Source organism: Mercurialis annua, linkage group LG3 (assembly GCF_937616625.2).
Source record: "Mercurialis annua linkage group LG3, ddMerAnnu1.2, whole genome shotgun sequence".
NCBI classification, from domain to species: domain Eukaryota; kingdom Viridiplantae; phylum Streptophyta; class Magnoliopsida; order Malpighiales; family Euphorbiaceae; genus Mercurialis; species Mercurialis annua.
In genome coordinates, this window is record NC_065572.1 from 7,087,053 (window position 1) to 7,100,738 (window position 13,686).

Genomic DNA, 13,686 nt, shown 5'->3' on the forward strand with positions numbered 1-13,686 from the left:
ATAAGAAAAAAAAAATTAAATTAATCTTTTAATCTATATTTTAATTAGACATTAATGTTATTAATAATACAAAAAAAATCATCTTCCTTGCAAATTTTAGCAAATAATAATAATTTTTTTATTAAATTTATATTAATTATCAATAACTTTTTAAAATTAAAAATCATAAAAAACATCATTTACACGAAACAAATTCAATTTATATATTTTTGAATTTTTTTGAACTTTTGTTATTTTTCAGTTCTAGGGCCAAGAAGGAGGAGCAGATCTGCTCTTTCTTCCATGGAAAGAGAAGCAGGTCCTTCTTTCATGTCCTTCCATGGGAGGAGGACGATAATGGATACGATGACGGAGGATTCAAGAAAAAAGGTGGTCTGTCGGGATTGTCTTTTAATTTTTTTATTAAAATTTTGAAAATTAATTAATTATTAGGATTTATTTGAACGTTTTTAAAGTTAAAGGTTTTATTTATATTTTTCAAATAGAAAAAATATGATATTGCTATTTAGTGTTTTTTTAATGTTTTTATTCTTATATTAATTGAATCGTCAATTATTTTTAAATTTGGAATAAAGTTGAAACATAACAATTCTAATAAAAATATAATTGAATTTTTTTTTTATTTAGAATATAAATAAAAAAAGTTTTAACATAGATTGTTTTTAAATAATTAATTTTGTTATTATAATATCCAGCTAGAGAAGGATAAGCAAGTATAATTTGATGTGTCTGTTTGGATAATGATGAACTTTTTATAAATAAAAAGCCAAACTTGGTATATTGTAAAGCAACAAAAGAATTATTACTAAACGAGAGAAGATAATAAATACATTCATCCAAGTTTTTTCTTAAAATAAGATTAACGAAAAGGTCATGTATTATTGACTAGATATTGGTTTAGAGACAAAAATAAAGAGTGCAAGTTAGCACTTGTTTCTTTGAAAATACATGGATACAATTGGTCTTTTTAATCAAAAAAAATAATAAAATTATTAAAAAGAATAAAATTAATTACATATAAACTCACTATCTTTACACGAAATCTCAAAAATAACACGACATTTAAAACGTGTCAATTCAGGGCATCACCTTTCATTTTTTTTTTAAAATAACATATATCCACTTTTAGGTAAACTTCTGCTGATATGGACACGCGATGGAAGTGCCATGTGTCATGCCACGTTAGGAAAGACGCCATTAAAAATTGTTTTTGTAAAGAAATAAAAAGTGATTTTCTGGATTGACACGTTTTAAATGTCGTGTTATTTTTGAAATTTTATGTAAAGATATTGATTTTATATGTAATTAACCCAAAAGAATAAAATAATACAGAAAAGTTCATTAGCTTTTATGAATTTTTTTATTAAAAATGAGGATTGATCCCGAAATCACTGTTCTATATACAATAATTTTGAGTTCAACTTTGTACTATATAAACAGATAGTATCTAGTTAAATTAACTATCAAATTTGATAAAATTAATAAATAACTATAAACATTAAATTATATAATTATATAATTATTTAATAATAAAATATAAAAAATTATAGGTAAAAGTGTGAGCCTCTCCGTTTGTTATTTTATACATAGTACTAGAAGATTAAAGGAAGCCGGGGGAGGAGGGGGGGCTAATGATGGAAACCAAATTCTCGTAACTATAATAGAATCGAGTTGTACATGATCTACCTTTATAGGAGTATCCTAGCACTCACCCAAAAGGCGAAAATTTGATACACCCGAGTCCATGAGATTCGCCAAGTTTGAAGATTAAAGGAAGACTCGCCGAATTTCTAGAAAGACTGACTCACAGAGGACTCGGTAAAAGCGTGTCGCCTATGTGCATCGCCAGAAACCTAATATACGAATGACCATATCTAGAAGACCGGATATACGTGATTTCTTTTCTATTCAGATACAGACTCCTAGCAAAGAAGATAAGCTTATTCAGGAAAATATTCCTGAATAAGACTTCCTTTGAATAAGAATTCTCTTTCCTATTCAAATACAATGCTAATAAATAGGAATCACTTTTCTATTTACAGTTTGCTAGGTATTCTCTAAACTACCAATATTTCTCAAATCCATAAACCGGTCAAAAATCCGGTGAAAATTGTTGACGTGTCACTATGCGGTTCGTTATGGCATGACACTATTTGGTTGCCAACTCAGCAATTTTCATCGGATTTTAGAACGGTATATGGATTTGAGAAAAATTGATAGTTCGTGTAAGAAAATGACAAATTTTAAACGGCGTGATTAAAATGAGAAAATATGTAAAAATGGTGAATTTTTATAACATTGACCTTTTTCTATTTTAGCTATTGTCAATTTTCTTTTCCGGTTTAGACTTTTTAAAAAGTACTCATTATATTTTATTTAGATGATTCTGTTTTGATTTCCACTTAATCGTAGCTACAAGTTTGCTATTTCTTATGCAAAAACTATATAGTTAAGCTTTTACTGATTCTTATGGCCTTTTATATAAAAAAAAAATGGAAAAGGATGGTCATAAACTCAGCAATTTTCACCGGATTTTAAAACGGTATATGAATTTGAGAAAAATTGATAGTTCGTGTATGAAAATGACAATTTTCAAACGGCGTGATTAAAATGAGAAAATATGTAAAATTAGTGAATTTTTATAACATTGACCTTTTTCTATTTTAGCTATTGTCAATTTTTTTTTCCGGTTTAGATTTTTTTAAAAAGTACTCATTATATTTTATTTAGATGATTCTGTTTTGATTTCCACTTAATCGTAGCTACTAGTTTGCTATTTCTTATGCAAAAACTATATAGTTAAGCTTTTACTGATTCTTATGGCCTTTCATAAAACTTATGATTTATTAAAAAGAAAATTAGTGCCTAAGCATTCAGTAGCGTGCTTCTTCATTCTTGATGAGAATTTAATCACTTGGCAATTACAGAAATATGATTCAATGAACGAAACAAATTTCTTAATTGTATTTTCAATTACTAAAGTTCTTAATCCCTTGATTGGAAAATTAATTTATTTTCCGAGAAAGTTCCATATATATATTGATTATCCTAATAATAAGTACACATTCATTCTCTTATTGCTATTGGTAATTCTATGATTTAAGGCTTAATTATTAAAAGAAAAATTCTATGAATAGCCTGCAATTTAAACCAAATTTTTAAATATTTTAATAATAACCTGAATTAATCGTTGTAATTTTAGCTGTTTTTTTTAATTTTTTACTATAATACAATATCTATTTGTTTATTTGAGTTTTTTTGATTATGTTAAGCCTCAAATTTGTTCTTTTTCCCGCTTAATTAACTACTGAAAATTAGAAAATTTAAAATTAAATTTTAACGTAAGTTTTGATTTATTTTATATTATAAGTTAAATTCTAAAACTATGAAAAATAAATTTCACTAATTATGGAATTATAATATAAATTTGACTGAAAATTAAAACAATAAAATTGATTAAAAAAATTGGCTAGAATAGTAGTGAAATAATAAAATCGGAACAATATCATAAAAAATAAAAAATTTAATTTAAATTGTAACAAACTCAAAAATTTAGAATTTTTTTGTCAATTAGGCCTTAATCAAAGTGAATTGCTCTATTTCATTTTTTTTTTAATTTTGTTTTACAAAATTATAAAGGACACTTTTAGACAATTTGCTTAGGTCAAAATTAAATTTCAAAGGTGCATTTTCCTTCATCAGTTTAATGCACTAAGAATCGATTGACATAATTTCTTTAACATGCTCAAATTAATATGTAAAACAAGTTGCAAGAAGTTTTAAAAACTAGATTAAGGTTTGATAATGGGCATTCAAAATTTAAACTAAATACAACTTGAGACTGTGAACATGTGAGTCAATTTGCAAAAGAAACCATTTGAAATATAAATAACATTATCGAGTGTAGTTATAGTTTCAGAATAATTAGCACTTAATCACCACTAATCAGAAATTTAGCACGTAAAACACCATCACCATGCATGTGAGTAAATTCAATTGTACCAGCTTCCAAGCTGGCTCGACCCAGTTGGGTTTTGACTTTGAACAAAATATATAAACTTTGACTTTTTCTTCGCGGGCCAATTTGAAGAATGAATTTATTATTACAATAAGACCAAAACTAAGCTACTTGAAAACCCTATAAGTACCCAACTTCGAATCACTTCAAAACCATCACTTCTTTACCTACAAATCATTAATTCTTGTCTCAATTTCTTAGAGAAAAAATGCAGAGCCCAGTAAGATTTTCAAGCTGCCGTGGTGTAGCATTTGAAATCAAACCTCATGCTGATCCATTTGCTTTGTCAACACCAAACAATAATCAAGATGATCCTAAAGGAAGCGGTTGGCTTTCTTGGTTTCAAACTGTCGGAAATACCTCGAAAATTTTCCCTTCTTCTGTTCAAAGATCGACGAGTCGAGTCAGTAGTCATTTTTGTGACCTTAACCATGAAGATGACGACTCTCCTGAAGAAGAGGAAGAAGAAGCTGATGGTATCATCAGTTTGAAAATGCTGGAAGAAGGAAAAATGGAGGAAAATCCACTAAAATTGGCTAGTAAACGTGAGCAACCGCAGAAAATGGTGGCTCGAAAGCAAGAAGCGAGCAGATTGTCGGTAATTCTGCTCGATCAAGGCTTGTTCACTGTCTACAAGCGGCTTTTCGCTGTTTCTTTGACGTTGAACATTGTCGGTTTAGTTCTTGCAGCTACCGGGAACTTTGCATACGCAAAGAACCGAGCTTCACTCTTCGCTATCGCAAACATTCTTGTGCTGACAGTATGCAGAAGCGAAGCGTTTCTACGAGTCGTTTTCTGGCTCGCTGTTAAAGTACTCGGGAGGTCGTGGGTTCCTCTACCGATAAAGACTGGGACCACAGCTCTTCTTCAAAGTCTCGGTGGAATACACAGCGGATGCGGAGTTTCATCTATAATTTGGCTCGTATATTCTATAATTCTCACTCTTAGCGACAGAGAAAACACTTCCTCAGCTATCATAGCTGTAGCCTCCGCGATTCTTTCGCTTCTCTTCCTTTCCGCTTTAGCCGCATTCCCTCTCGTCCGCCATCTCCATCATAACATATTCGAAAGAACTCATCGGTTCGCTGGATGGACCGCTCTAGCCTTACTATGGGCATTCGTGTTCCTCACGATCTCTTACGATCCAAAAACCAAATCCTACAGCAGCGAACTAGGCTCGAGGCTAATCAGGCAGCAGGAATTCTGGTTCACAATAGCTATTACAATTTTTATCATAATCCCGTGGATAACAGTCAGAAGAGTACCTGTCAAAATATCGTCCCCGTCAGGCCACGCCTCGATTATTAAATTCGAAGGAGGCGTAAAACCTGGAATTCTCGGAAGAATCAGCCCGTCGCCTTTATCAGAATGGCATGCTTTCGGAATTATATCAGATGGGAAAGACGAACACATGATGTTAGCCGGTGCAGTGGGCGACTTCACCAAATCTTTAGTCGCGAACAAACCGAGCCACTTATGGGTTCGACAAGTGCACTTCGCAGGCTTGCCATATCTAGTAAACATGTACGACAGAGTTCTTTTAGTGGCTACTGGTTCCGGTATTTGCGTGTTTCTGTCGTTTCTATTACAGCCATGTCGAGCCAGTGTTTGCGTTCTCTGGGTGGCGAAAGGGATCGAACAAAATTTCGGAAACGAGATAAAAGAAATGATGAGTGGACATCCGAAAGACAAGGTGATCGTGCACGATACGGCTGTCTTAGGTAGGCCAAATGTGTCGCAAATGAGTATTGATACTGCTAAAAATTGGGGAGCTGAAGTTGTGATCGTAACGAGCAATCCTGAAGGAAGTAGGGACGTTGTTAATGCTTGTAAAGGTGCAGGAATTTCAGCATTTGGTCCTATCTGGGATTCTTAAGCTTAATTATTATTTTTTGTAATATTTTCATGTTTCATTATTTTTTTTGTGTTATTCTTTTCAATTGATTTTTTTTTCTTTGAACCATTCTGTCCAAAAGAGAGGAGAAATTTAGCTTTTATTATGTTGCTGCTGACAAAAAAGCAAATTGTATTGTTCACTTAATAACTTTGCAAGTAATTTTGCTACATTTGTTATCCTTTTTTTTGTTAACAGCTAGTATAATTTCATTCTCTATCAAATTAAATCAAGAATTAATATTAAAATAAATCATAATTTTAGAGGGCTTTTTCTAAAATTCAATATGAATTTTTCAACTTGAACAATTTAAAAAACACACTATTGATTATTTTATATCATTTAGAAACCAAAGCCGAGGGTTGGCTTCCTCCTTAGTTTTGGAGGAAATAATTTTTGATTAAAAAAATATTAATATAGATTTAAAAATATGTATTATTGTATCATTACTACGTATGCATGTTAGCATTTTTCTATTAAGAAATTAGTTATTATTTCGAATTGCATAAAATTAATATTTTTATTTAAATTACAGACTTGAAAATTAATATTAAAATTGAGCATTACTAAGGCAGTCCTATTCTACAAGTCTTTCAATCCGTCTTTTCCTTTTTCTAGTTTGGACGTTTATAGAAGTTTGGATTTTTTCTGTATCCATCTCTGATTGTATTAGTTTCTTTGCCTTCCACTTCTTGTGGTTGAGCTAATGCAAATATCGTTTATCAAAAAAAATTATATCTTAATTAGTCTAATTATGGAGAATTTATACGGTTGGCAATGGTCCTATATATAGCTTTTTATTTTGACATTTGATGATAAATAGATCTACATACATCTACTAGACAACTCATATAGCAAGATTTGATGCAAATGTGAAATTGTATGTTGGCTGAAAATCATTCGCATGACTGAAGATCCCAAGCCAACTCCTTTATATTATGACAGAAGACCATTTGCATGACAAAACAACCATTATTTTTAAGTTACCCTACTTAGAATGCCGTGAATAATTGATCATCAAACCGTTGATCATAAACATATATGTTTTAGTCCAATGTGGTAAACAACGAACTATTATTGCTGGATTTTTATATTTTTATTTCTCAAATAAAATTTGAATGTTTGAAAACATTGCTTCAAAAAGCTCTATGCATTTCATATAGTCTTTTTTTCACTATGGATAAAAAATTACTTTGTTGACTTTGTATAGAAGATTGAGTTTTTTCCCTATATGATTTATCACCACTTTTACCAAAGATCGTATAAAATTTATTCCTGGTGTCATTTGAAGCAGTCCATAATTAAAAAAAATGTAGATTGTTTAAAAAACTTTCAATTCAATGGATGATCAATTTATTCATTTATTTATCCGAACAAATTTTTTTCTTTCCATTACTGACTGTAAAAATAAGGAGAATGGAGTTCTTTTACTGGATCAACATGTTTTCATAAGAAATTAAGAAAATTGATACTACTTTTACCACTATTATTATTAGGCTTAATTGCTCCAAAAATCACCAACTTTCACGTGTTTTTGGTATTTCACATGAATTTTTAATTTTGGCATATAAATACACGAACTATCAATTTTTTGCATATATAACGCGGGCACCATTTTTGACATAAAACGACACCGTTTTTGACCTAAAACGGCAACATTTAATACCTAAAACGGCACCGTTTTTTACCTAAAACGGAAACTTGGTCATATATGCAAAAAACTGACAGTTCGTGTATTTATTTGCCAAAATTAAAAGTTCGTGTCAAATACCAAAAACACGCGAAAGTTTGTGATTTTCTGTGCATTTAAGCCTTATTATTACTATGACTAAGAAAACATTTAATTAATATTATTATTATTCATATTGTGTTGATGATGTAATTTAACATTTACATACTGCTAGGGTATTTCGCTTTGAGCAAATGTGGATGACACATGATCTTTTTGACGAGGTTGTGTATTCAGCTTGGAATAGTGAGAGCAGGTGGCCGGCTGATTTTATGACAAGGGTGGAGGACTGTGGAGCTAACTTGAAGGCGTGGGCTTGTTCTAATTTTGGCAACATAAATAAGCAAAAAAAGGATAAAATGGCCGAGCTGCTACTGATCCAAAACAGCGATAATCAGAGTGATTTAGAGAGGGAGGCGGCAATTTCAGCGGAGCTTGATGACATTCTTAATAAGGAAGAGATTATGTGGAAGCAACGATCTCGGGCTGACTGGTTACGAGAAGGAGACCGAAATACAAAATTTTTTCATAATAAAGCGTCTAATCGTAAAAAAAACAACCTCATTCAACGGATTCGGGATGACAATGGAGATTGGAAACACGGAGCAGAAATTCACGCTGTGATTGAAGCTTATTATAAGCACCTATTCACTACGTCGGATCCCATTAATCAAGAAAGTGTTATCGATTGCATTGATTCAGCCCTAACTACCGAACAAGTAGACGAACTCCAACAGGCGTATAAAGAAGAGGAAGTTGTAGCAGCACTAAAACAAATGGGATCATTGAAGGCTCCGGGTCCTGACGGAATGCCTGTTCTATTCTACAATTCCTATTGGCACGTAGTTGGTCGTGATGTGATAAATTGTGTTCTTAATTTTCTATCTACTGGAGTTATGCCAGATCGGGCAAACCACACATTTTTAACGTTGATCCCGAAAACTGCTGCCCCGGAGACATTGAAAGATCTTCGCCCGATCAGTTTATGTAATGTTATTTACAAATTAATGGCAAAGGTCATCGCTAACAGACTTAAAAGGGTTCTCGCAGATGTTATTGATGAGTCACAAAGTGCGTTCGTTCCAGGTAGACTTATTACTGACAATGCTATGATTGCTTTTGAGATTTTTCATTCTATGGCTAAGCGGTCACAGGGCCGATCGGGTTCGGTTGCTCTTAAGTTGGATATGAGCAAAGCCTACGACAGAGTAGAGTGGAGCTTTATTGAACGAGTTATGATGAAAATGGGTTTTCCTTCTCATTTCATTAAACTCGTTATGGCTTGCGTGTCATCAGTCTCTTTTACTTTTCTGATAAACGGTGCGCCGTTTGGCCTCCTATTTCCTCAGCGGGGTCTCCGTCAAGGCGATCCCCTCTCCCCCTATCTATTCCTTTTGTGCTCGGAGGGCTTTTCGTCGCTCATTAGGAAGGGAGTCCGGAATAAGGTTATTTCAGGAGGTAAGGCCTGCAGAGGTGGTCCTCGCATTAGCCACTTGCTTTTTGCTGACGACAGCGTCCTATTTATCAAAGCGACTATGAGGGAGGGATAGGCTTTGAAAGACATTATTAATACCTACGAGCAAGCTTCTGGTCAGACTGTCAATATCGACAAGTCTGAGATGTTTTTCAGTTCAAAAGTTGCTCAGGACAACATTGTCGCGTTGTCAGATTTGTTGGGGTTCAGAGTGGTGGATCGTTTCAAGAAGTATCTTGGCATGCCTACATTGATTGGTCGCTCTAAGAAGCCTATTTTTGCCTTTCTCAGAGATCGGCTTCACAAGAGAATCCTTGGGTGGAAAGAGAGATTTTTATCGAAAGCGGGGCGAGAAGTTCTCATAAAATCGATTGCTCAATCGATACCGACCTATATTATGAGTTGTTTTGCGCTCCCTATCTCTTTTTGTAATGAAATGAGAGGTATCATATCCAAGTTTTGGTGGAGCGGGACTGACGATCAAAAGAAAATTGCTTGGGTCAGTTGGAACGCTATCTGTAAGCCGAAAAAGGAGGGTGGGTTGGGATTTCGGAATCTCCGGGCTTTCAATCTGGCGATGCTAGCAAAACAAGCCTGGAAACTCATTCAACATCCATATTCCCTTTGTGCTAGGGTGTTAAAAGCCAAGTATTTTCCTAGAAGGGAGTTTCTGGATGCTAAGGCTAGAAGGGGAGCGAGCTTTTTGTGGCAGAGCATTATGGAAGGTAAACGGGTTCTCGACTCAGGTCTTGCATGGAGGATAGGCAATGGCGAGTTCGTTGATGCTACCAAAGATAACTGGATTACTTCGGCTCCTTACATGAAGCCGTTGGGTGCGTCCAACGTTCCAGAGGGTTGCAAAGTTAGCTTCTTCTTGACAAATGACGGTTTTTGGGATGCTGCAAAGCTTAATGAATATTTTTGTTCGGCTGATGTCACTAACATCTTGAAGATTCCAATCAGCAGGAATTTGCCACCAGATAAGTTGTTCTGGCCACTAAATAAAAATGGTTTTTATTCGGTTAAATCCGGATATTACCAAGCTTGTAAAATTATGGGTAGAAATACTGCTTCTTCTTCCAATAATGCGGACAATGGCTTGTGGAACAAAGTTTGGCGCTGCCCCGTTCAGCCTAAGATTCGCCACTTCTTATGGCGAATCCTTCACGAAACTCTTCCATGCAACGAAAAGCTTTCACGGAGATTACCCGAGTTATCCAATCTGTGCCCGAGATGCGGAGTCAAGGAGGAATCTCAGCTGCATGCCCTCAAGGATTGCGATGAGGTTAGGGGCCTGTGGTTGTTATCCCCACTTAACATGCGTGTAGACAGTTTTAATTGCAGCAACCTGACAGATTGGCTATCTCAGATTTTCAGCTCCCTCAAGGACGATGAGCTTCAGCTCTTTATTTTGAGCTTATGGACAATCTGGACTGATAGGAATAACATTGTCTTTGGTAATAGACGACATGCTCCTGAGGTGTTATTCAAAGGTGTTACGTGCATGCATGGAAATAAGGCAGGCTCAGATCGTATCTCTAAGGCTCTCAGGTCGGTTTCCACGTTGGAATGGGAACCTCCACCACTGAACTCTATTAAATTGAATACTGACGCCGCTGTTTCGTTAAGGAACCAAGCTTCGGTGGTGAGCGCGGTGTGTAGGAGTTCAAATGGGGATGTTATCAGGTGGGGGGTGAAGCAATTAAGAGGAGTGGTAGATGTGGAAGCTGCTGAAGCACAAGCAGTCCTGTTTGGTATCCAAGTTGCAGCAGAAATCCCTGGTGAATGCTTATACTGCGAGTCAGATGCAGCTTCTGTTATCAACAGAATTCATCAGCCCCACAGCGCTATAGACTCAGTTCAATTGATTATAGACGATTGTAGGGCGTTGGTCGAAGATCGTAATGCACGGTTCAAACACGTTCGAAGACAATGCAACCAAGTTGCACATGCGTTAGCCAAATGGGGTGTCTTTATTGGAAAAGATTGTATCTCTGACGGGAATGTTCCTTTCCCTGTCAACGAACTTGTTTTGATTATCGTTTAATTAATAAAGTTCGATCTTTCCTATCAAAAAAAAAAAAAACATTTACATACTGCTTAAGATTTATATTAATAAAATTCCGAAGTAAAGTGAAGATTTTTTTCATAATAAATAAATATATATATATATACATAAAATCATTTGAAATTGGTCAACTGTATTATGCTATTGAAATTGGTCAAAACAGACATACAATATTAATAAAAAAATCAAATTATGAGCGATATTTATAAGGAAAACAATTATCATAAATTTATAATAAAATTGTGATTATTTATTATGAAATTTTAATTTTGTGATGGGTTATATTTTTGTTTTTCTCGTATTCTATATAGAGAAGAGGGAGATCTTGTATCATTTTATTTATGTACTGTTTTTTAAGGGTGTCAAAAGAAAGAAACATTTTTCAAAGCATAGCGTTAAAAACTAATTAATAGAATACATTTTAAAACATGCGATAATGGCCATTAAAACATTATCGTTTGGTTGGTGAGGATATCTTATTTCTGTGGCTCATTGAATGACAGCAACTCACAGAACAATTACAGGATAAATTAAAAAAACAAATGCTTTCATTGAGAGTTGAACTCAAGACCTCCCGCTTACTAAACGGGTGCTCTAACCAACTGAGCTATGAAAGCAACTGTGACCTTCTTTAAATGACAATATAAATAGAGGTTGTCGCAAAGGAACTTATACTATCAAAATCTCAATTAGATTGTTTTGTAATTTTTGACTATATAAATTATTTATTTCATTCATTTTATAATTATATTATTTACTAAAAAATATATTTAATTTTTTTTTGTCAATCACCAAAAAGGGCAATACATCGCTAGAATAAAGGCCTAGTACACCAAGCTCATAGAGGGCAAGAACTAAGGTTACAAACCTAAACTAAAACAGGGCCCAGCAAAGAAATAAAAACACACACAAAAGAGATAACACTCTCAACCCTAAACTAAAACAGAACAAAACTCTTAATTAACATTCAGCTTAGCTTCAACTGCATATCTGATCTTATCAAACACCTGCTCTCAAAAAAATTCTCATGGTTAAATATAATTTCTTTTATAAAAATCTATAAATAATAAACTGAAGCCGTGAACCATAACTTCCTGGTCTTGGCAATTTTAGATTTGCCTTTGGATCTTCTAGTGAAGAACAATCATGAGGTTTTGTGATGCCCCAGAAACTGAGCTTTTTGAGCTTATTAGAGTTAACCCAGCGACCCCTTAAGGAGGGCTTTTCAGAAACTAATTCACACACATATTTAGTAATTGCAGCTTTATTCCACACATGAACTTATTTAATCTCCAAACCACCAGAGCATTTTCCATTGCTAACATTAGTCCATTTTACCAAACCACCCTTCTTAGAGCTCTGGGAACCATGTCGAAGATATTTTCTACATATGGCTTCAACCCCATTAGTAACTTCTTTTGGTAGCATGAAGACGGTACACCAATAAATATATTTAACTTTTATAATTTTATAGATCCATATTTAATGTTAAATTTCTTTATGTAAGACTTATAATAGAAATGTGTATATATAATAAATTGATGGCAGCAAATATTTGAAAAAAAAATACTTAATAAATTAGACAAAGGATGATACTTTAATATTACGAACAACAGTAATCTAAATTAGACAAACTACAAACTCAAAATAACAATAATAATTAATATATATATTTTTAAATGAATATTTTAAAAATTTAAATTTTAGTATAAATTACAAAAATAATAAAATAATATAGAGTTTGTGGTTGAAAAATATTACATTCCATTTTTATATAAAATTATTTTAATATAAATATGAGTTGGAGATGACCTAATAATATAATATTATACGTTTGAACCTATAAAGGTTCTAGGCTCCAATTTTTCCTTTGGATTGTTGGTGAAGAACACTTATTACATAATGACTATTCCATGGCATTTAAAGCATGTAATAGAGAGAAAACCAAAATTTTTAGTCATAAAAAAAATTCAGATTTTTTGCAAATTTCATTGTTGTTTTTAGATCTAATGGTGAAAAAAATTTACGACTTTTTGCAATTTAAACCAAACTTTTTAATATAGTCAAATTACATTTTTTTGTTGCAGTAATAGCCAAATTGATGGCCAAACTTGTTACTTTAAATTAAGATATTAGGCTATTATTATTTTTTGATGAATAATAATATATTATAAGTCACTAGAAGTGGTTAAAAACTCAAAAAAATCACACAAAAAATACAATTGACTATTATTACAAAAAAATACAATCGATCTATTATTATAAAAATTAAAAAAATTTGTTTAATTTATAACAAGTCATAAAAATTTGACTTTTTTCGGCATTAATACTTGATTTTATCATGGACCATTCATTAAAAGAAGTTATGCCATGTTCTCTTTGTCAATAAAGCAGAACAATTAGCTATTAAATATTTAGAGTACCTTTCAAAAAAAAAACAGAGTAGGTTATTGAGAATTACTGCTAGGCTTTCCATTACCATAAAAAGTTAAAAACATTCAAA

The 13,686-nt window shown here is 32.9% G+C and overlaps 1 protein-coding gene and 1 non-coding gene across 2 annotated transcripts; one reads left to right on the forward strand and one right to left on the reverse strand.

The window, feature by feature from the left end:
* Positions 1–4,139: 4,139 nt before the first annotated feature.
* Positions 4,140–6,082, forward strand: LOC130015214 (adenylate-forming reductase 03009). The gene has a single exon (XM_056104937.1). It carries the CDS (start codon positions 4,227–4,229, stop codon positions 5,892–5,894), a length of 1,668 nt encoding a protein of 555 aa, XP_055960912.1. The 5' UTR covers positions 4,140–4,226; the 3' UTR covers positions 5,895–6,082.
* Positions 6,083–11,726: 5,644 nt separating this feature from the next.
* On the reverse strand, positions 11,727–11,800 carry TRNAT-AGU (transfer RNA threonine (anticodon AGU)). Its single transcript has one exon. It is a non-coding gene; the product is annotated as a tRNA-Thr (tRNA).
* Between the last annotated feature and the right edge of the window lie 1,886 nt (positions 11,801–13,686).